The sequence below is a fragment of the Chelon labrosus genome (assembly GCF_963514085.1).
Source record: "Chelon labrosus genome assembly, chromosome: 24".
NCBI classification, from domain to species: Eukaryota; Metazoa; Chordata; class Actinopteri; order Mugiliformes; family Mugilidae; genus Chelon; species Chelon labrosus.
In genome coordinates this window covers 5,243,127-5,264,841 of record NC_140357.1, presented here as the reverse complement: position 1 = coordinate 5,264,841, position 21,715 = coordinate 5,243,127, and the positions used below count along the sequence as shown (strand labels likewise).

General features: G+C 47.2%; 1 protein-coding gene across 2 annotated transcripts in view; it reads left to right on the top strand.

Moving 5' to 3' along the window:
* Positions 1–21,515, top strand: part of pard3ba (par-3 family cell polarity regulator beta a) — a 136,587-nt gene extending 115,072 nt beyond the window's left edge. For both annotated transcript variants that reach the window (XM_084574247.1, XM_084574246.1), the window contains 2 exons: positions 8,493–8,569; positions 20,216–21,515. In XM_084574247.1, the coding sequence (XP_084430373.1) occupies positions 8,493–8,569; positions 20,216–20,612 (474 nt within the window). In that variant the 3' untranslated portion in view covers positions 20,613–21,515. The remainder of the gene's footprint in view (positions 1–8,492; positions 8,570–20,215) is intronic.
* The last annotated feature ends 200 nt before the right edge of the window (positions 21,516–21,715 follow it).

The following is a 21,715-nucleotide window of genomic DNA, read 5'->3' as shown; positions in this document are numbered from 1 at the left end:
CTGGCCTATAAAATTACACAGGCCCCACCGCAAGTTTGTGTTTTTGTACCGTGCACCCCAGAATAACCCCGAACAAGCTACTGTGCTACTGGAAAACAGGCCGAACAAGGAGGGAAATGACAGAGGAGGAATAAGCAGGAGCTGGAGCTCCCAGGAGAGCGTTCTCTGTTAATGTAAGGGTTGAGGTGATAATTACAAAGTGAAAGTCGTGCTGTAGAGATCGTCCCTACGTACAAGCCGTTTAGTCCAGTATCCAGCCTTCATTTTAATGCTTTTACACTGAGGTGAGATAATTTAATGGTTTGCAGAGAAAATGCCAGTGCTTCTTTCAGTAATACCTCGAAACTTTCGAGAAAGCAAGGGTGTAATCTTTGTAATTGTTGCAACGTTTGGCCAAAAAAAAAACTATAGTGGCGCAAAGTGGATAGATACCAGGTTTCTTTCCAGATTTCTGGGCAAAAAACAGTTGGCTCCGTCTATAAAATACCAATATTTAATGTTCTGTTTCTTTTACTGAGAAGCATTTGCCGCAGTGGGAGATATACAAGAGGGTTACCAAGTCAACCGGAGCTCGGAACTTTACTGGCGACCAGTCATCTGCTACAAGGCGATGGACGACGAGCGAATTGATTTATATGTGGATGGACCTTCAGGCATTTTCCGGAAATAATAGTGCATAAATACCAAGAAAAGAAATTGATTTGCTGTTGCAACAAGTCGAACTACTTCATGCACCAACAAACATCTTAACCTTTGACAGGCAGCAGCAGCTTTGGATGCTGGAAATAAGTTTGTGGACCGAGCACCTAAGATGCTACTTCCTGCGCCACTTTGGAATTCAAAATGGCTGCCAGCGTCCTGATAATGTTTTTCCTTAGCTATAATTTGATGAAACCAGAGATTCTGATTCATTTCACACCAGCTGACCACCTGCGTTGTTTTCCATCACCTCCCACTTACCGCTGGCTCTCATCTGTCTTTGATTGGTGCAGACAGGAGCACTTTTCTCTCTCATTGCTTATAAAGCACCGACTCGGGCACGAGCTCAGCTCTCGCTCACGCTCCTGGGAGACGAAGACGAGAGCGAACATCTCATTCCGGCATTATGTTTCTGCCCACTGCCATCAAGAGTTTTCACACACACGTTCGGCACCTTTCTCCCTCTTTTCTCTTTGCAAAGTCACAATGAGTGATTCCGTCCACGGACTCCTCCTCTCTGTCCTTGTCTCTCCAGCTCATCCCCGAGGCTCCACATTCCTCCCCTCTCTCTCTCTCTCTCTCTCTCTTTCTTTTTTGTTTTAAGTCACTTCATTCCGATGCTGCGCAGCGAACGGGTGATTTTTTTCCCCCCTACCTCCGCTCCCTCCTCTCCATCTGGGCCAACAAAGGCCTACAGGGACTTATTTGGTGTCTGTCTTTATCCCCACAGCTTGTCTGGGGCCTACGGGCAAACTGCAGAGTGTGATCTGTCTGCGAGTTGATAGAAATCTCCGATTCTCCTCCTCACTCGCGCCCGTTCCCACTTCAAAGTGCTTCACCGCGCTGTGTTCAGGTTTAAGAAGGGGAGCATCGTCAGGGTCGGCTGTGTTTTTGGTCGCTTTCTGCTTAGGTTGCACTTCTAGCATCATTCTTAAAGCTGTCAAATAACACAAAAGGCTTTGTGTTGTAGTTGCATGAGCAATTTTAGAGTGATATTTTCAGGTTTTATGCAAGTCCTGTCAAACCGTTCATAGATCTGGTATGGGAGAACCCTGGAAGCCCCAGAAATACTTGATGACTCTTGCAACATTACAAATGAGGCAAAATTCAACACATTTCATCGTTTGTTCATCACGGCATCTTCCAAGTGGCCATCTAAATCAACTGGCCGCAACATTAAACAGACCACTTCATCACACACAGAAGGAAACCCTCATTTTTTTTCCAGCAAATCTGTTATTTTTTTTTTGTGTGTTCTTCTGAAAGAAACCCACCGCCAGCAGGGAGCTTGGAGGCAAATGGACCTCATGGGCCAAGAGGCTGGCAAACATCTGCAAGAGCTGCTTCTTGCAGAGGAAGAGGCATCTTTGCTAGTTAAATTGCCCGAGAAGGATTTTCTCAAAGACTTATACTTAAATAAAAAAAGACGCGCCTAAATTCAAAGTGGCAGTGTTGAATAATCTTTTACTTTGGCGCCACCTGTGGTGAAAAGTGGTAACTGCCTTTGCATTTTTCAATTGATTCCCAGATTTTTGAACCGGCGGTCGGTTGAACGAAGCTTTGTCTACTTTCTCTGGCAGAAAGATACCATGGCTAGCCTTGCTTTGTGATTTTGAATGTCTCCGCAGATACAATGCAAGGACTTTCACATAGCTGCAACACAGGGCAATCGGCTCAGACACCCTTTTGTCACCTCATTTGGTCGTGATTGCACTTTAAAAATTGGCGGGGTCCTTTAAAGCCTCAGTGGTTCACTCAGAGGTTCTGAAGTTGCCAGGAGTTACATCAAAGCATCTGAAGGGCAAACTGTTCCACCTCGTGACATTTGCAGCAGGCCATTGGAGGGCAAGAGGAGCTGGATTCAGTCATCAAAGACTCCATCGCTGGTGGTGGTGTCAACCCCCACATCCTCAAATCTGTGACTGGAAGGAGGATACAACAGAAGGCTGTTTAACCTTTGCCGTGCAGATGATGCCATGACTTGACAGAACTGGAGCTGTCAGAAGGTGTGGTAGCGCTTTTCTTTTTTGCATCGTGTGTGTGCAAGTTCCTGCTTCCGACATCAAAGCCGTGCCCAGACTCACGCACACAGCTGGGTGAAACAAAAACCAAACTGACTGAGCTGCTTGCACATTTTAGGGCATCCTAACCCGGGGAATGCCACCAGCCGCGCACGTGCTCCCGCAGGGGTGTGTGTGTTCAGCGAACCTTTAAGGTGGGGGGCGAACAGGCCCACAGACATGAACAAGGACACGGTCCCAGTAAATAAACACCACTCATGGCCACTGCCATGACCACACACGGTGACGCATATGGAACAGGTTTGGGGTCCGTGTTGATTGGCAATTCGTGTGATAAGAAAATACACACATGCAGGCTGTGGTTATAAGGCGGTTTAAAGGGTTTGCTTGTGTGGCACACCATCAGCAGTATGGTTAGCATGAAAGCTAATATGCTGTTAACAATCAGAATGAATCAACAGAATATAGCTGCTCAGCAGAACCAGACCAGTCTCAACAGGGACATAAATTGTCCGGTCCCAAAACTGTTTTTGGCAAATAGACACTTAAACAAATCAAATCCTCTCCCAGGCTGCAGCACTATTTGTTCTCTTTAGCTCGTCCACTTTGAGCCAGTGACATCAGCGCTTTGCACCGAAAAGTGTAAAACATTCTTTAGCATACATTTCCCCGTCATCTCTTTGCTCCGATACACGTAAACACATCCAGTCTGTTTAGATTCCACGTAAACAGTTTGAAAGTGCAAACCAGAGAGGATTTATTCAGATGGATGAGGCAGGAAAGAGAAAGCCAGCTCTTATATATTTAATGCAGCTAATGAGATAAACATTCTTTTGACCCAGCCCCTACATGGAGGGGATTAAAAGGAGAGCGCGTGCAAATCCAGCCAACTGTATGTAAATGTAAAAAGCCATTCTAAGGTCAAGAGTTGAGGCCTAAACAAACACTAACAATGAAGACAATTGCCAGCAGATTGGCCTATTACCAAAATAGACTGCATTCCAGTCTGAGTGTGGGTAACCTTTGGTCACCGTGTGTGTGTGATGGTGTGTGTGGTGGTGTGTGTGTGTGTGTGTGTGTGTATACCATCTGCTGCTAACGAGCTCAGAGTGAGCAGGGTCCAGGTGTGGGAGTGTTTAGTGTACGCTGGGGGGCAAGTGAGCCTCCTGTTTGAGATGCACATAATCGGCGTAATCTTGTGCGCCAACGGGCAAATGTGAAAGAGGATCTCCAACCGATCGGCCGAAAAAATTTGCCTTCTCTGACTTTTTGGGGGGTATATCTCAAAACTGTGGTCAGCAGTCTGAAGCTGCCTTTAGATGGAAGTCATGGTTGCAACGTGGGAGACCATGTTAGCAAAGTGCTTGACGTTCAAGAGTCATCAGACAACTGTTGGCATCCAGAAGACACTTTCAAGTTCAGCAAACTCAAGCCCCGGTAACTTAAGTTTCGCCTACGTGTTATGCTGTATCCATGCTGTCCATGAAGAAACCATTCTTCTCATGGTTTTAGTCTTGTTAAAAGGGAGTTTTTCATCTTTTTTTTCCTCCCCTCCGTCGCCTTAGTGATTGCTCTTGTGGTCTTGGGCTTAGGGTACCGTGAAGTGTCTGTTAATGAAAGGATGAGGCCATTAGGAAACTCAACACTTTCCTCAGACATATTATAAAATCATTAAGAAAACTCTCCTACTCTCTATACATATATATATATATATATATATGTGTGTGTGTGTGTGTGAACTCACCATCCACTTCTGCTTTTTTCTGAAAAGCAAACTGACCTTATTGAAAATTTCCACTTGCAAGATGGTGAATACGATAAGAGGGCATGGCTCTTATGGAATTTTCTCGTCAATAGGGTAAAGACGACCCGTTTGAAGGCAGCATTAGCTGGTTAAACTGTGATTAACATGACCGCTAACCCAACAAAACCATCAGTTTAGTTCTTATTGCTGATGTGGTCTTTGAGACTTCTTGAAGCTGTTATTGGTTTTTCCATATTTCTGCATTTCAAAGTTCATACTCAGCAACTAGTGGCAGCAACACTCAGACACTTAAGTTCCCTTTTCCTGCTTCTGTTTGCTTTTCTTATCTGTTTTGTCTCCTCCCACGAGAGAGTCAGCAAAAATCCCCTCGCCGTGATCTGTAGGGAGGCAGAGAAGATGGATTTGGGGTGGGTTGCGCCTCACCGTGCCAGTCGGATGCAGGGCATGGGGGTGACGTCTGCCAACAGGAGGTGGGCATGGGGCGCCAGGCAGAGGCTCCTCGCTGAGACACGTGCTTAATTAGCAGCCAGAATGGATGGATGGAGGGAGGGAGGAAGAAAAGGATGGATGGATGGATGGCAATACAGGAGGCTAATTATGCTGTTTGGAAAGAGACGGCGGAGTAAAGCGCCTCAGAAAAAAAGGCGAATCTTAGCATCTCAGTCGGAGAATGAAAGCGCTGCTCAGGCATTGTGTCAAAGCACTTGGGCTCTCATTTGAGGCTTATTGTGTATATATATGAACATCACAAATTCCCAGCACAGCCAAAAGTACTCGGAGAAATTCATTTCCTGAGCTCTGGCAATACTTTCTGATGAATGCGACAGCTGTGCTGCTCGAGCCGAGTGGGGTGTGTGCGCGCGTTTCAATGCGTATCATCTGGCACTGTCAAGGCACGGCTTTCTAATTTGGAAAAATGGAAAAGTGACATTCTGCTCATTCACACTCGCACACATGCCAACCACTCTGCCAGGGCGTTTGTCAACTGGTGGATTGCGGCGCACGCAGTGACTCGGCACAATTAGGCGCTTTATGAGAAGGAGCCGGTTTCCGTGCGATGAGGCGGTGTGAAAAAGCAGCCTGAAGATCCGCTGATTGTAAGGTTCGGGTTTAAGTTACACACAGAGGCGGCGAACGCCAAGATTAACAATTGAGACTTTAAAGCTTTACCACATGACATTCACGAGGAATGGGAAATCCCACATCATGTGTGTGCATGTGTTGTGGTTCGCCGTGGAGTCCGCGGAGAGTCCGTCTCTCTGTCAGCTACTGCCTGCTCAAGACATTAACTTTTCCACTGATAACCGCACATATACAGTAGACCCACACGGGCCGCTATATGATGTCAGCGGGTTCAGGACGAGGACGTGAACTTGCGTGCGAGGAATAGCTCATCGCTCTTCACCCCTCCGGAGCTGTGAAGACGAGGCCGACCGCCTCCTCAGAAAGCCCCGGCCGCTCGGCTTCCTCTCTAACCTGGATGAATTTCATATTGCTGTTTTACCAGTTGCCATGGTGAGGCTGAGACTTGTTTTGTGTGTGTTTACTTGCGTGTGTGTTCGCCGCTGGTATTTCGCATCATCTGGCACCGGCGCTGGTTTTCTAATTTAGGGGAAATGGGCTTCCGCCTGAAAAACATCCATATGACAGACATCCATAATATGTGTGTGAGTTAATAAAGACATCATCCAGACCTATGGCTGCAGGCTATTATGTTAATACAATCAATGGACAAAGAATTTCACTCATTTCAGCTAAACATACATTTCCCCTCTCCTCATCATTCTTTTTCTCTTGCTTTCTTTTTTTTTTTTTACCCCACGACTTCATATTCACAAGATGTATTACGCCTTATTCAACACACACACACACACACACACACCCACACACACAGAAGGTCTTCCACCTGAGTCCCAGCTTTTTGCTGAGACTAATGCCCCCTTTACCTCACATTATGCCTCTCTTTGCATAATGGCCTCTGTCTAACACACACACACACACACATGTTCACTTTCCTGACATCATATTAAAACTGCACACAAAAGACACACACCGCTCACGACTACCACAACATTAGCATAAACATACTTCATACATGCGCACACACGGGCACAAACCCACTTTAGTGAATAGGTAGCAGCCTTGCAGGGGCCACGGCTCTGATGTACTTCCACTTCCTGGCTCCCGTTCAGAGACATTAGAGCTCCCGACATTACAGAGACATGCTAATGATATCTGGTAATGCGCCTCTGCAGCGTTGACATGCAGGATGAGTTTGGACTCATGTGTACACGCAAAACAGAGCGAGCCCGGCTCTTAATAGTGCGCGTTTGCGCTATTAAACGCTGCGTGCGTGGGTGTTCGCCCGGTCGAGTCGCTTTGATAGCCTGCTTCAAACATACGGCTGTTTGCCTCTTTATTTCCTCGTGTCTGTCAAGCTCGGGATTGCTTGTTTATGTGCACATGTGCTTGTCAGTTATTTTGTGTATTTGACCAGCGCTCTAGAGTATCACGCTACAGCGGGCCCGCGCAGCGTTTGACCGTAGAAATGTCCACTGAGTAAACAGCCTGCGTTTGTATGCGAAAACTCAGAGCCCAGATCCCAGATTACAGATAATTGGAACTGTATGTTCCCCCACACTGCTTTTCCCTCCTCTTCTGCTTTCGGGGATGGTTTGTTTAAACCCCCTCTGTATGTCGCAATCTTTGACCACATCCACATGCATGCAGCTAATTTGATGGCTTTACTTGTTTTAGCCAATAAATAAAGTTCCAGAGACTCTCTGCCAAAGAGCATTGGACCAAGTTTGGAGACCCAGTACTACAACCCTCTATGGAAGTTTCTTGAACTCTGCTGGAGGGATCAGCACCATCCCTCCCAAAGATCCAAAGCAGTTCTTGTTCTGTTTATGGCATTGTTGCTCTAAAAGCGTAGAAAGGTGGGCCAATGTGGTTGAGATGTATGAACGGTTTCCAGTATTTCTGTACCGATCAATTTAAAATAGATTTATGCCTCTGCATTGGTAGCTTGTCTTGCAACTCCTCAAAATTGTAACTACACATCACGGTGTGATAGCATTTCCTTCTCCATGTCTCCCAGGAGAATTCACCATCTACTCTGGTGTCTTTTCTCTTTTAGGCATGGCCACCATTTCTCAAAAAGCCACTGTTGCTCAACATCCACAAGCTCCGACTCCAAACATGATCCGCTCACTTCCTCTTGGCATTGTTTAGCATAGAAATCACTAGTGTTTTAGCGACGTAACAACAGAACAATACCCGAGTGTAAATACTTGACAACTTGGCTTGGTCAACTTGCATAGACTACGATGTGTTGCAGATGTATAAGCCACCATCTTCAACCATCTGTTTGCAATAACAGACCAGAAGGTCACCTGGTGTCCAACTTTATACCAGATGATGCATTAATCCGTTGATGTGCAGGAGGAGCACTGAGAATAGGACATTTAGCTGCTGCTTTGGTGCTGGTCTCGGTGCGTGTGGAAAATGACCTGCTTTTGTGCACCATCTTCATTTGCCAAAAAAAAAAAAAGCGTTTCCAGGCACGGCTTTAATCAATCACTTCCTGGTGCGTCTCAAAACATACTGTCGATTGACTGGTGCGTGAACCGTACACACATGTTCATGAGTGGGGTACAGCGCTCACATGTGGGTGCATGTGTTTATGTTACCACATGTGGGGCATTCCATGAGTCCTCGCTCTATTGTTTTTTTTTTTTTCCACTCTACTGGAACCACGCTGCTGCACAAGAAAACATGCACGCTGTAAATACTTTATGCTGCATTTCCGTCGGACTGCTGAAATATTACTGAAGTTAAACACGTAGCCTACGGACCTGTGTGCTCTCCATCACGGGGTTCGGTTGCTCGAATCTAAAACTTTAAACGCGTTTTTTATTCATTCTTCACCCGAGTGACTTCTTTTGAGGGAGTTATGCTTTCACTTCTGAGTTGAATGTCTAAATACGTCCTGTGTTTCCTTGCAGATGGTACCCAGAGGAGCCGAATCCCGACCTGAGCCCCGGTATGAGGAGCTAGACCGACGATACCCCACACAGCCCAGGTGAGACTGCTGCTTTCTGTGTGCGTGTGTGCATGGGTTTTATTCCTCAGTGCAGGAAATGAAAGGATAACTTCTTGCCACTCCCTCTCTTTGTGTTTCCCCTCATCACTCACACACTCAGAAACACACACAGCACAGACTAATCCTCTTTGGAGCTTATAATTAAATCTGGAGTGTTTGCCTTGGGAGTGTCTACTCATCCCAGGAATAGGACTGATCAGCTCTCCAGAGAGCAGGGCACAGGCACTAGGATCTCACACACACACACACACACACACTAACACACACTCGTGGAGTTTGCTCCTACGAAGGATGTATAACCTCCAGTGTGGGTTTAGTAAAACTGCACATTCCCCCTGTTTGTTTAACTGTCCTCTTGTCAAATTATACAGCGCACATGCATCAGTCCGGGCAAACCGGAATATTCGGTGTCATGTAAGCATGTGTGCGCACCCGCCGAGCGAACGGCGCCTCCGTGATGTTCCCGGGCCCGGCGGCTAAGTTGAGCGTGAAGCGGCGTGGCGCGGGGAAAGCGAGAGGCGGAGAATGAGGGAGAGCGGGGGGAGGACACCGGGACGGCGGGGAGGAGAGCGAGGGGAAAAAAGAGAACAGTCATTTCACGGGTTATTGCCCCTCCTGATATGACAGGCACCAGGGAGCGCAGACATCAGCACCGGCTCAGGGGGAGGACGAGGCGCACTGAGGATGCTGGGAGAGAGTGGGGAAAAGAGGGAAGGACATGACCGAGCAGCGGAGGGACAGAGAGATTAGCCAAGTGTAACTGTGGAGACGAAACCCAAATGGAGACAAGCTGAAGGGTGACCTCTGACAGCTCAAACCAAACCTTCTTTTCCATTCCGAGTGCCGCTTTGTTGTTGAAACCATCATTTTAGGAAGTAACCGTTCTCTGTTCCTTCTTTTAAACGTGTTCCAAATCGAGCCTCTTTGAGTTTGGCATTGCTCGTTAGACAAAACATTAGAAGATGCCACATTGGACGTCCTGTTTTCCAGCAGTAGAAGCGCAGCTGATGGTTTTACATCCTCGCAAATTTAGTCGCAAAACTTCACAGAGACGAAGGCAGGGCTCAGCGACGGGTGGGGCCTGAGTCATGGCTCGCATCGTCATCATGCGAAGGGCGTCACAGCTGGTGTGATCCCATCGTGAAGATGATCTCGCCCCTTTGTAGATATGAGCTTTTCCATTTACATCACCGTGAACTGAACATCTCGGGGGTTCTGCGCCGCTGGTCAGGCGAATCAAGCCATTTGAAGATCTTCATCTTCACTTCTGGGAAGTGGCTGCGGGCTTTCCTCTCTGTTCTCTTGCATTTTATTGACAGCTTTTAAAAGAAATGAGTGGATCGGCTAATAATAAAAATCATCTTTGGTGTTGTTCTCGTGCACGGGCAATGTTTTCGAGAGTATAAATAATAATGACGGCGCCGATGTTCTACATTACGTAGCAGCCGTCACATTCTCTGGCTTACATGATCACATGCTAAGATATCAGGTTCAAATTATGTTCATCACTTCACGAAACGTTCTCATTGTTATTTAGCTGTTCCTCATACCCTCTTTGAAGTATTTTTAGGTCCAACACCCACAGGATATCATCCGCTTGAAATGCATACGGTACAGTTAACATGCTCCTGGGGACGGAAGAAGAGCAAAAGCAAAGAGGAGCACGGAGTCTGAACACCACCCAGCTTTACATGTTTGTGTTTTTTTTTTTTGTTTCTGATGTTTCTGTAAAGATAAATCACGACTCTTCAGTCCCTGAAACTCCTCTGACTCTCTCTAGCATAAATACAGAGGCGAGAGGAGAAGGAGGAGGGGACGCAAATATATTCCGGGATTTCTTTTTTTATTTATTTCTTTTTTTTTCTTCTTCTTCATCTAGAGAGGGGAAAAACAGGAGAAAAGGAGAGAGAGCAGAGACAGCAGTGAATTGAATGCATTTTTCAAAGTGGAGCTGAACTTTGTGCAAAATCCCCCCGGGGGCCGCCATTATTGAAAGCCATTTCCTCTCAAAATGAGTGTGGCTCCACCATTGGCCTGGCTCTCATTAGCATACATTTGGCCTGCCTTTGTGTGGAGCCGGCTGGGGCTGCAGCTGGAGGGGTGGGAGTGAAGGAGGTGAGTGTTTGGTGTGTGCGTGCGCGCGAGCGTGCGTGGATAGTACAGGAGATGTAGCAAGGCGTCTCACAGATGGGAGCATATGGAGAGGAGGAGAAAAAGTAGGATGGGGATGAAACTGAGGCACAATCAAGGTGTTGAATTTTTCACTTTTAGTATTGTGTTGCTAATTGTCAGTTTGCAGCTGCACATTATGCTGCACACAAGTGTTTTCTATGGTGGTGGAGTCAAAGTATGCACTCATGCCTTCTTCCTTGCTGTTGTAATGGAACATTTTTCTCATTGCATAAGCCCAGATTGTAAAATCATTATACTGAGATCTGCCCGGCTATTCCCTCCTCCCAAATTAAGAGTTTCTTTGGACCCGAAGGAGAGGATGCCAAACTAGAAGAGCTGATGGAAAGAAAGTGGCCCTCAGCCTGGGACAAAGTGCTGCGGGCTCCTGCACGGCAGCCAACGAGACGAGCTCAAGTCTGGGAAAGAGGATTTGGAAAAGAGGGCCTGGAAGTGGCAGCGTGGAGAGCTTTGCCCTGGGGAGAGTGATACTTTGGCTCTCGCCTCCCTCTCCACCGGCCATTAGCGCCGGGGCGCAGCTCAGCCTCCGGGTAGGCTCAGTGCTGCGGGACACACAGAAATTGCAGAGGCGCACGCACGGCCATATGGAGAATATTAACGTCATTACCAATTCAAAGCAGCGGGTCACGGGCGCGGTGACCCAGCCCCGGGTTATCCAATCAGAGCACCCCGTGACCCACTCCCCCAAGGTGATTGGATTAGGGGGCCAGGTTGGCGCGGCAACGTTGCTGGCCGGGGCTGATAATTGGCTGATTAATGTGTAGCTGATGGCCAGTGATTCAGAGACAGGGTTCCAATCAGGGGCCATCCTGGCCTCGTGAAGCTCCGGTCACATCTGGACAATGGAAATGACCCAATGAGCAGGACGCACGGTGTGTGTGCGTGTGTGTTCTTTGGAAGCAAACACCAACACAGAATCCAAGTCAGTCCGGTTCCAAAGTATATCTCTACGGCTTAGGTGGACCTTAGCATATTACCTCTGATAACAAGGTCCAAAGTTAAGGACTCATGAAGACCTCTAGCAAACACAACTTCCTGCATGTTTGTCTGCAGTCCATCATGCTAGAAGCTTCTTGTTTTTGTTGCTTGAGGAGTGACTGAAGGCTTGGTGCTCTTATCAAGCACCCTCTGTCCCCCTCCTTAAAAAAACAGGGCAACTCCTTGGTTGTCCTCATCACGTCGAGTATCCACTGGTATGTGGAAAAGTGTCCCTCAAGGACTCTCGGCTGACCTTCGTGAAACGGGTGCAAGCACTCATCCTAGACTCTCAGCCACTTGGCTTTCACCACCACGTCTGAGAGCATGAACTTTTTCACCCCGGCGGATTCGGCTCAGGCCCTAATGAGCCGTGCCCAGACTGGACGCACCTAACAACGTAGTACAGGTGGATCAATGACAAGAGTATTCAACTTGAGAAAAAAAAACTCTCATATTTACTCTTTCATTGCTGCTCCTTTGTCTTGTTTTGTCGGCTGGAAATAAGCTCCCGGAATTCCAGCCCTAGCTCGCGCAGTTGGCTCGCTGTGTTTATTGCGAAGCTCTGTAATATTGTTAGTTCGGAGCCGCGGATGAATTTGGATGGCTTTTTCAAGGTCAGCAGAGAAATCAAATTGTTGCCGCACTCGCCCCGTCTTTATTAAAGCCCAGTGCTGCTCCTCGCAGCTTCATAAGTGATCAACTGTTTTCCCACCCGCTGCCGGCCAGCTGTCCAATGACTCAGTTAAAGTTATTGTCTCCGTTATTCATTTAATTTCTCTTGCTTCTGTGGAGTTTTCTTTTTTATTCCAAAAGTACTTTTTCCTGACTTTGCCCCACAACAGCTGGCTCAGGACCCTAAATGATTGGTTTAAACGTTGATGTGGACTCACCTTTTATTGTTAAATAATAACAAAAGATAAGCAGCCCAAGCACTGTGGTGATATTTAGTTTGATTTCCCGAGAGGTGTCCTGACCCTTTCATTTTTGCGGGGGCCTTTTTTAAAGCGCCGGGCCCCTCGGCGTGCAGAGGCTCCGGTGTTTGTCCGGCTAACAGTGTTTGTGCTCAGACATGGAAGAATGTAATGGAATCAGCAGTAGGAAATGAAAGGGCTTTAACCAGCTCCATCACATGCACAGCTGAGGCACCAGTGGCTCTACCTGTTTACAATAACTCCTCTTTCTCCGCTTTCCTCTGATTCCATCAATCCCTTTGTCTGCATTTTTCTGTCACTTCTGTTTATATCTCTCTCGCGTCTCTCTGTATCTCGTCTCCGTCCTCCACTTCCCTATCTCCCGCCGTCTCTCAGGCCTGTGTGCGGCAAAATGAAATCGCCGCATTATAAATAAAACAAAAGATATACACTTTGAGGCCTGGGCTCTCCCTGTGAGCTCAGAGAGGGAATAACAGGGTCTGTCATGTACAAGTCTGCGTGACAATCGGTCCACAAATACAGACGGACGGGCAGGAGTCGCGGCGGTCGCCGTGAATTCAAATGTTCTCTTTTTTCACCCAGAATAGCGTAGAACACTATCCGATAGACGTACAGTGAACTTATCTTGAACTGTTCAGAAATTGAATCCCTGTTGCGGAGAGAGCAAAAGTGGAAAAGATCTGTTTCTGTCATCAGCTGTTACTTTACTTGCTTTTCCCTCAACACATCTCCGTTACATGATTGCGCTCCTTCCGCAGTGCTGTCCAAGAAGTAAATGTGACCTTTGACTTTCTTAGGAAGGACTGCTTTTACATTTGGTGGCTGCTAAACGGTTTGAATTTCTTCAAATCTGATGAAAAATTGCGGTAGAACAGTCAAATAAATGGTTATTGATAGTCATGTGAAGCATGACATCACCTGAGTGAAGAACAAGGCGTTGAATGTTCCTCTGTGCTCCATGAGAGAGTACCTGTTCTCCGTTCACATGCCGACTCTTTGCCCCGGTGCCTCCCGTCTCTCCTCGCCTTCTCATTTCCAACCCGTCGCTCTCATTCTGCAGTCATACCCACGGCTACCTGCCACTGATACTGTACACATTCCCCGTCATTGCTCAGTGTATAGTCGCAGCGAGTGTAAACACGGGCCCATTTAGATGAGGCTCGTGCGTCAAGGTGAGAGCCAATTTCCACTGGCGCTGTTGACATAGGCTGGGTTGATTAGCAGAGCTGCCTCTCCACGGGCCGGGCCAGAGCGGCTAATGGTTTCCTCCGCCATCCAGGTCTGCTCTGTGTCTGTAGCACTCAGCTAGCACAGCGCCATTAGTGTAGGTATGAGTGTGTGCGAGGACAAGGATGAATTTGGGGAATGCGTTGTGCACTAATGAACACGTCAGTTTGCTAAACGTGTTTTTGTGGCTGTAGTTTCTCAAGCGATCGTTGGTCGACGGGAGATTCTCATTGCTCCTGGAGAAAGCTGCATAAGTAGCCTTCAGGGTTAATCCATAGTTTTTCAGATGGAAGGGACCAAGTGGCAAACTCTGGCCTTGAGAACGTATGCCAACACTGAGGTGCCATAAACTGCAGTTCCTCACACATAACATTATGACCACCTCCCTAATATTGTGTAGGTCTCCCTTGTGCCTCCAAAACAGTTGTGACTCATCAGAGAATGGACATAGTCCTTTTGAGGATGTCCTAGCAACAGAATGTTGTTAGTGGGGGTCTTTGGGTCCTATGGGTTGAGGGAAATCCACATAGCGGTGCAGTATCACCACCAACAACCAGAGACTGGATGAAGTAATTAAAGACTGCTGATACCTCTCAGAATTACGACACATTAAACATTTTTTTCCCCCGGAAAAGCGCGCGCGTGGACGCGCATATGAATGGCGGCGCCTGGCAGCGAGGTGCTGCAGCTGTTTTTTTTTGTTTTTTTGCCGAGCAATTAATGCATTCTGCATGCGGCGCGCGTGTGCTCCTCATCAGTCTGCTAACAGGTGAGCACACAGCCCGGCAGATTTGCTTACACATGTACGCGCGTGCTCTCGACAGCTCGGCAATGAGAGCATTAATAAATCCAACGCGCCGTTAAGTGGCGTTTGTGTCAGTCGAGTCTGGAACCAACTTCTCACAAGGTATGAAGAGTGGTTAATAATTTAAAGAGACTGTGTACTGTTGCCTTTGCATAAATTATGATGCAAATTTCTCTTGAGGTGTGAACTCAGGCTTGTTTTTTTCGATGACTGTTGTGAAAATCATTCTTAAATGAGTCATTTTCCCTCATTTTGACACAGTTTTAAAGGTAATATTTGCAAGAAATACAACAAGGGTCTTGTTTTTCCAAATGTAACGATCCTTTGTCCTCCGTTGTGCGCATGTGTGTGTGTTTGACAGAGACATATGGTTGTTTTCCAGCTGTTTAGGGGAAGCAGTTATGAGGACTGGGGGCATTTAGGGGAGCACGGCGGTGAGGGTGGGGGAGTAATAAGGCATTGGAGGTTTGGTGGGGGTTACTAATTTCCTTGTTCCGTTTCCTAGTGGCAGGTGCAGAATAAACCCTCACCCCTCTACCCTACCACCAAATTCCTCACTGTCATAAGGCGGAAGCGAGGCCTGAGCGGCAACACACATTCTCGCGCTCCCAGATGGACGCTCACACGTTTTTTTCTCGCTGTGTAATCATGTACACTTATTCGCGTGCGTGCTATATCCAGTCTATCATTTGCTCTCGGACACTCTCGGAGGGCGGCGTGGGAGGGCGGCGTACGGCGATGATGTTCTCAAAGTGCGGCGTGTCATTACAGCTCTCCACTCGAGCCGGTCCCCGCGGTTCACATCACACCTTGCGCTCTTGCTCCATATAGCCCTCGGGATTGGGGAAGGGGGAGGGGGGGCAGTCGAGTGTCTCATCTGTCCTCTCCGCCCGGCCTCCTGCTAAACATAGCGCGTCCATTTTCAACGCCGGCATTCGGTTTTATTTTCCTGCTGCCGTCTCCGTTTTCCGCCGCGACTTTCGTTGATGCGTCGCTGTTTAAAGAGACAGAAGAAGTGAGCAAAGTGGTTTCCACGCTTGCGGAGGTGCAGTAGAGGCGTGTAAAGAATGGAAATGCACTTGCTGGTGAATAATGATATGGTGTCGATTCAAAACCGATCGGAACTGACTGTGAAATGCCATCTGTAAGGGATCTTTTTTCCACATGCACAGCATTACAGTATCACTTGTACTTGTAGAATAACAAATTACCAAAAACAAGTCCATTTTCCTCTTTTTGACGTTCATTCAAATCTATTTATTTGTTTCGGCGTCTTTATTTTGACGTGTCGATGTGGCGCGTGAAACTTGCTTGACAGCCGAATAGAAACACGCCGACTGTCTACTTGTCTCTTGTTGTCATGAGCTCCTTTCAAACTAGATTAGCGGCGCTGGCGGAGCTCCTTTAATTGTCATTACCGACGGCAAACAACATTTTAATCCGGCGGGACTCTGCCACGTTTGGCATGTTTTGTTTTTTTAAGGAGTCACAAGCAACGTCTGTGGAGGAAAGTTCCAACCTGTCAGATGTTAGGATTTTCGGCGGGAGATAGATTTTAGGTCTTGATTTCTCTCTTCCTCCATTTCCAACACTCATATGCTACGTCGCACACAAAGTCCCCGACCGAGCTGGTTACGTAAGCTAACGAGTAAACAGAGATCTCATTCTGACACTTGGAGTATACAAACACGACCGTGCCTCCCTCCCTCACTCTCGCGGAGGGCTTTATTTGGCGCCACTGAACTCAATCAAAACTTGCGTCACATTTAAATATCGCGGCCTTTCGACACGGTTGGAGGACGTTTCAGGTTATCAGAAACTTCTACAAAAACACTTCCCTCTATCTCCCGACCAGGCTGCAGCCAGCTGTGTGACCCGGGGAGGAGGAACTCCCCGTGGGTCACTGAGGCCCGTGGACCCCCTAATCCCCCAGCTGCTTGGCCCGGACACACACACACAGATACATACTGTCATATGGTTGCAAGCAGTCATGCTATTAGCCACAGTAGCTCGGGACCTCCCATCTGATTGTGTTTTTGCAGTGTTTTTACAACAATACGATATAGAAATATGGCAAATAGCGTTCAAACCAGTGTCCATTAAAAAAAGCACATAATTAAGGTAGTTTAAAAGATTAGTGACGTTCCAATGTAAAGAAACACTCGCCCAGGGTCAAAGGTCACAATGTGACAGCACTTAAAGAGTTCATCCTAAATAATTTTAACCTTTAGTCATCCAGAAAATCAGACCACGACAGAATTAATTGGATTGTTAGCTTCTTTTGTTTTACAGCGAACATTTGCAACTAAAACGGACAAGTCTCTCAGTAAGTTTTAAGGGTTGAGGCTGTGCTCCACACTGAGATTTACTCTACTTATAACACTTAAGAGGAGAAAGAAAGAAAAGAGGAGGCGTAGAGAGGGCTGAAATAAGAAAGTGCATAAAGAGCTGATTAAGGAGAGAGGTTGCAGAGGTGAGAGAGAGACAAGTGGAGCATAAAGGACAAGAGGAGAAAGAGCGATGTGTGAGTGGAAATTGAAGATTGCAGTAGGGGGGGAAATGAGGAGAATGATGAGAGAAGAGAGGGGGAAGCTGGCGGAGGTTCCTTTCAGTTTGGGTGGCCCTGAGTCGGGTCGAGGGCCCAGGTGCCCACCCCCCTCTGTCCGTGTATCACTCCGTTCTTCTTTCCCCTCTCGCCGCCTGCCCTGGTGGCCTTCTCCATTTAATCTGGATTAATGAGGAAGCTGACCTTCTCTTCCTCTCTCTTTCAGCTCTGCTTTCCAGAGAGGAATATATTGTTTTTACCCAGACTCCACATCTGCTTCTGTCTCCCCACATCTTCATTTCAGATGAAATCTCAGCCTCGCTCTCCTGTTCTGCCCCTTTCATTTCTTTCTTCTTGGTCTTTTTTCCTCCTCCACCCATTCTCTTCCTTATCTCAAGTCTTGGCAGTGAGTGTGCATGTGTGTGTGCATGTGCAACTCCATATTTCCTACTCTGCTGACTGACAAGGCAGCGCTGTTCATTGTTGGGACCACCTGTGTATCCTGCCCCGTGTGTTTGGGTGGTCAGAAAACACGCTTCTGCACTGATATGTGGGACACACACACACACACATATATAGAAATTCACGTCACCGCGGCCCACAAATATCCCCAGGGGAAGTCTGCGAAGGCACAAGTACAGACACACAGTCACAACCGAGCTGCGCGCTTCCTAATCTGTGGTGAGTGACTCATTCTAATTGGCCAGTCAACAGGTGCTGAGCTCGACTCGAGGGACTGGACGGAGGAGACGCAGGGATATGATTACAGAACAAGGGAGAGTCTAAGCTCAAGGCTTCTGTATAATAGCTACAGTGGGAGCCATTGTTGAAGGGTGGGAAGAAAATGTCTAAATCTGTTTTTGCTGCTGTTTGCCGCTGATTGATGTGCCATCAGAGTGATCTGAACTACAGCTAGCGTTCAGAGTCAGAGCAGGCGTGTTTATATGCACTGTTCTTATATATATATATATATATATATATATATATATGAGGCTGACACACACACACACACACTAGGCCCTGATCACAGTATTTTTGGGCCGATTAATCCCCTAATTCTCACCTCCCAAAATCTGATTTGTCCCAGATTATCTTGTAATGTGAGAGGTTTAAAGATCCGGTCTTAAGCTTGTTACATATGCAGCAAGATGCAAAAAATTTGTTCACGCTCTTAGGACTGCGAGAACAAATTTAACAAAAAACTCAAGTGCCGTACACCAGGGTCCGGGCTCCGAAGTCCTCATGGGGCCCCTCCCATTGCAGCATGAGTTACAGGCGCAAAGCTTTGTGGGAGATGTGGGAGACGGACGACGAAAGGCACTTTTCTTATTATTTTGGTATGGTCCCTCGGATCACGCGATCAGAGATTAGTGGGGGGCTCACAGAGTTGCTGCTAGCGTTTCCGCATTAACCACGCCCACTTCCAATTTCTGATCAGTCACAGAATAGAAACCTGGACGCCACACGAGAAAAAAGTTCTGCCTGGTTGATGTGTCGAGAACAAGCTGCGAGAACTGCCAAACGTGGGCACAAACTTGCCAGTAGCCAGTGAGGACATCCAGCAGCTGATGGTGTTGTCAGCGGTAAACAGTGCAGCTCCTCAGGCTACCGTTAGCAGCTAGCATGCTACTGTGCGCAGATGTTAAAACTAACACCGCGTCTCCACTACCTCCGTCACATCCACACTCATTAAGCATCCTGCTTTTGTAGATTTCTCTCTGCAAAGTGTTACATAGTTGCACCACAGTCTCTGTTCTGTTTACATCATTTACCCTGCGAGATCATGAGAAATCACATTAGGGGGTCCTTCCACTGGTGCAGTAATCTAGCACATGTCTGATAGTGTGTGTTGCACTGTTAGAGAGAAGAATATTTTTTTCAAATGTGCCAGAAAAAAATGTTTTTTTAGGGAGAACGCCTAGTTTCTGTTTCGCCACAGGAAGATTTGACAACTCATTAGAGCTTTATTTGGCTGGAGCTATACCTGGTAGCATGTAGCTTGTGTTAGCTAGCTAATAGACTTCACAAGGAGGTAATACAGAGAAAAGATGCCCAAGAGCCTTGGGTTGTTTAGTTTGAATGGGCTCTTTGACATCTGGTCAAAAGCAGATAGGCCTGAGTGTAGTTTATAATAAAGCTGGCAGGAAAGTTTGTTTGTGCACCACCGGAGAATTGTGTGAGCTAAGACAAAATGATTTCGGATCAATTGCCAGAAGTAATCATTTACGATGCTGACAGGGTTCCTGCAGCTCACCACTTTTAAAAATAGGAGAGTTTCCTTCCAGCGTAGCCAGTAAAGACCTGACTTTTAGATTTGATTACTCGCTCTAGCTTTACTTGTGTGTCACTCAGCACTGGAAACAGCACATAAGATGGAAAACATTTGGGCCTGAATGAAAGGTGAGCAGCCCCTCCCTTCCCTTTTCTCCTCTGTCTCGTTCTCTGCAGCTCCCTCCCCAGTCTCACTCGCTCTCCTTCCGTCTCCCCGATGCCCGCGTGTCGCCTTACCCGGGGGTTTAGCCCCTAATCACCCACGGCTAGTGGGAGGGAACCGGAGACTTCCAGCTGGCTGCCTCGTTATTGCAGACCCCTGGGACACACACAGTCACAGATTCCTACACATGCGAGCTAAACACACACACGGCCTCATATATGCTTACCAAGGCATTTGCTGTTATCTCTTGGCATCTCTCCATCCGCATCCACTCCCCCCCCCCACAGCTCGATCCTGCCAAGGCCACAGCCTCGCCACATAAACTGAATAACAGAAGGAGGCTTACCGTGAGGGAGGGCCAAATCTCTGTCACGTCCTCCCCTCCAAACCGGTTTAAACCAGTATTAAATATTGTCATGCACTTCACTCTCTATACATACGTGTCTGTGTGTCCTAACTAATGATGTCTGACTGTTAACATGAGGTAAATTCTCTTTCCATGTTTCTCCTTCAGGAGGGATCCTTATGATTACCCCACCCACTCCAGACCAGTGCCAAGGGAGCCAGTCCCCTACCCCGGCCCCTACCAAGACCATCCAGTTTCCAGTCACTCTGGCCGGGTGCCACTCCCTCATGCAGGCGCCCAGTCCCAGCAGGCCGCCAGCAATCCACGCTACCACCCGTCATCTCCCAACCTATCGCAGCAGCACCGTGCGGCGTTAAGGCAGGACGTCCCGCAGTCCCCAACCGCCGGTCACAGAGGGCGGCACTACTACGAAGCCGTCGGGGGGCAGAAAGAAGGCTACCGCCAGGCCAGCCCGGGCCGCTACACCAGCCCGGAAAGGTACCGCTACGGAGATGAAAGGGACCCCGACCCGAGACGGAAGAAACCCCTGATAGGTGCAGTTTGAGAGGTAGTCCCCCCCCACATGTAGCCACTCACATACAGAGGATATACAGATAGCTCTGGATTGAATGGTTTCCACATGTTATCAGCTGGACTGCCAATGTGCATAAATGAGATTTTTTCCATATTAATTTATGAGACCGGGAACACTGAAAGCAATAAGTAACAAGCTGAGACACTAAAATAGCCTAAAATCGTCAGAATGGAAGATTTATGGATAAGGACGTGTGTGCATGCGTGTGTGTGTGAATGAATGCGTGTTTTAAGATAGGAAAATGTTTTCAGCTGACACATATGACATATTTTATGATGTAGAAATTAAATTAAGGCCAGTTAAATGAATTACGCAGATGTACGGAGGTAACTTAGTGCCAAATGTTGTGTAAAATCACCTACATCCCAGCAACGAAAGCGGCGCTGACCTGCATTTTGCACACTGAATAAAACGGAGGAAATAAAGAAGGGATCACCTTGACCAGCCAGACGGCCGTAACCCGGGAGAAACAGGAAGCTGAAGCCGACAAACAGGAAAGGGAAGTGACTCCCCTTCAAAGTGTCTTCTCGTCCTTGATGTTTTGTCTCTAGGATTTCCTTTACATCCTGGTGTTTCTTTTTGTACCTTTGATTATTTGAACGTGGCTCAGACATTTATTGTGTACTCGTCGTGTGTATAGCTGCGTTGATGTTTTTGTGATGTTTCTAATAAACTGTATGAATTCTGATCCACACACGAGCCAGACTAAGTGACACCGCTAATAAAGAACTGAATTAACGTATCACTGCTAAAAGTCGCTGCGCTGAAAACTGTGTCGATGGTGGTTTGATTCAAAAATGCCATTTCTGAAACATGCTCTGTATGATTTTTATACAAATATTTTGCATTAAATGGTTTGAGATTTCTTCTCTGTGCTGCAAAAAAAAGCGTATTTGAGATATTCAGTCAAACTACGTCATGAGTCATGAGCGTTCGGCTTAATTTCTCGGAGCGCAATCTCTGGATAAATTTGCCCCGTGCGATGACAGATAAGGGTAGCCAGCGTCCTGATAATGACTAAATCATCTTCAACAATTAGAAGCAGGGAAATCTCCACTAGAAAATGATTACTG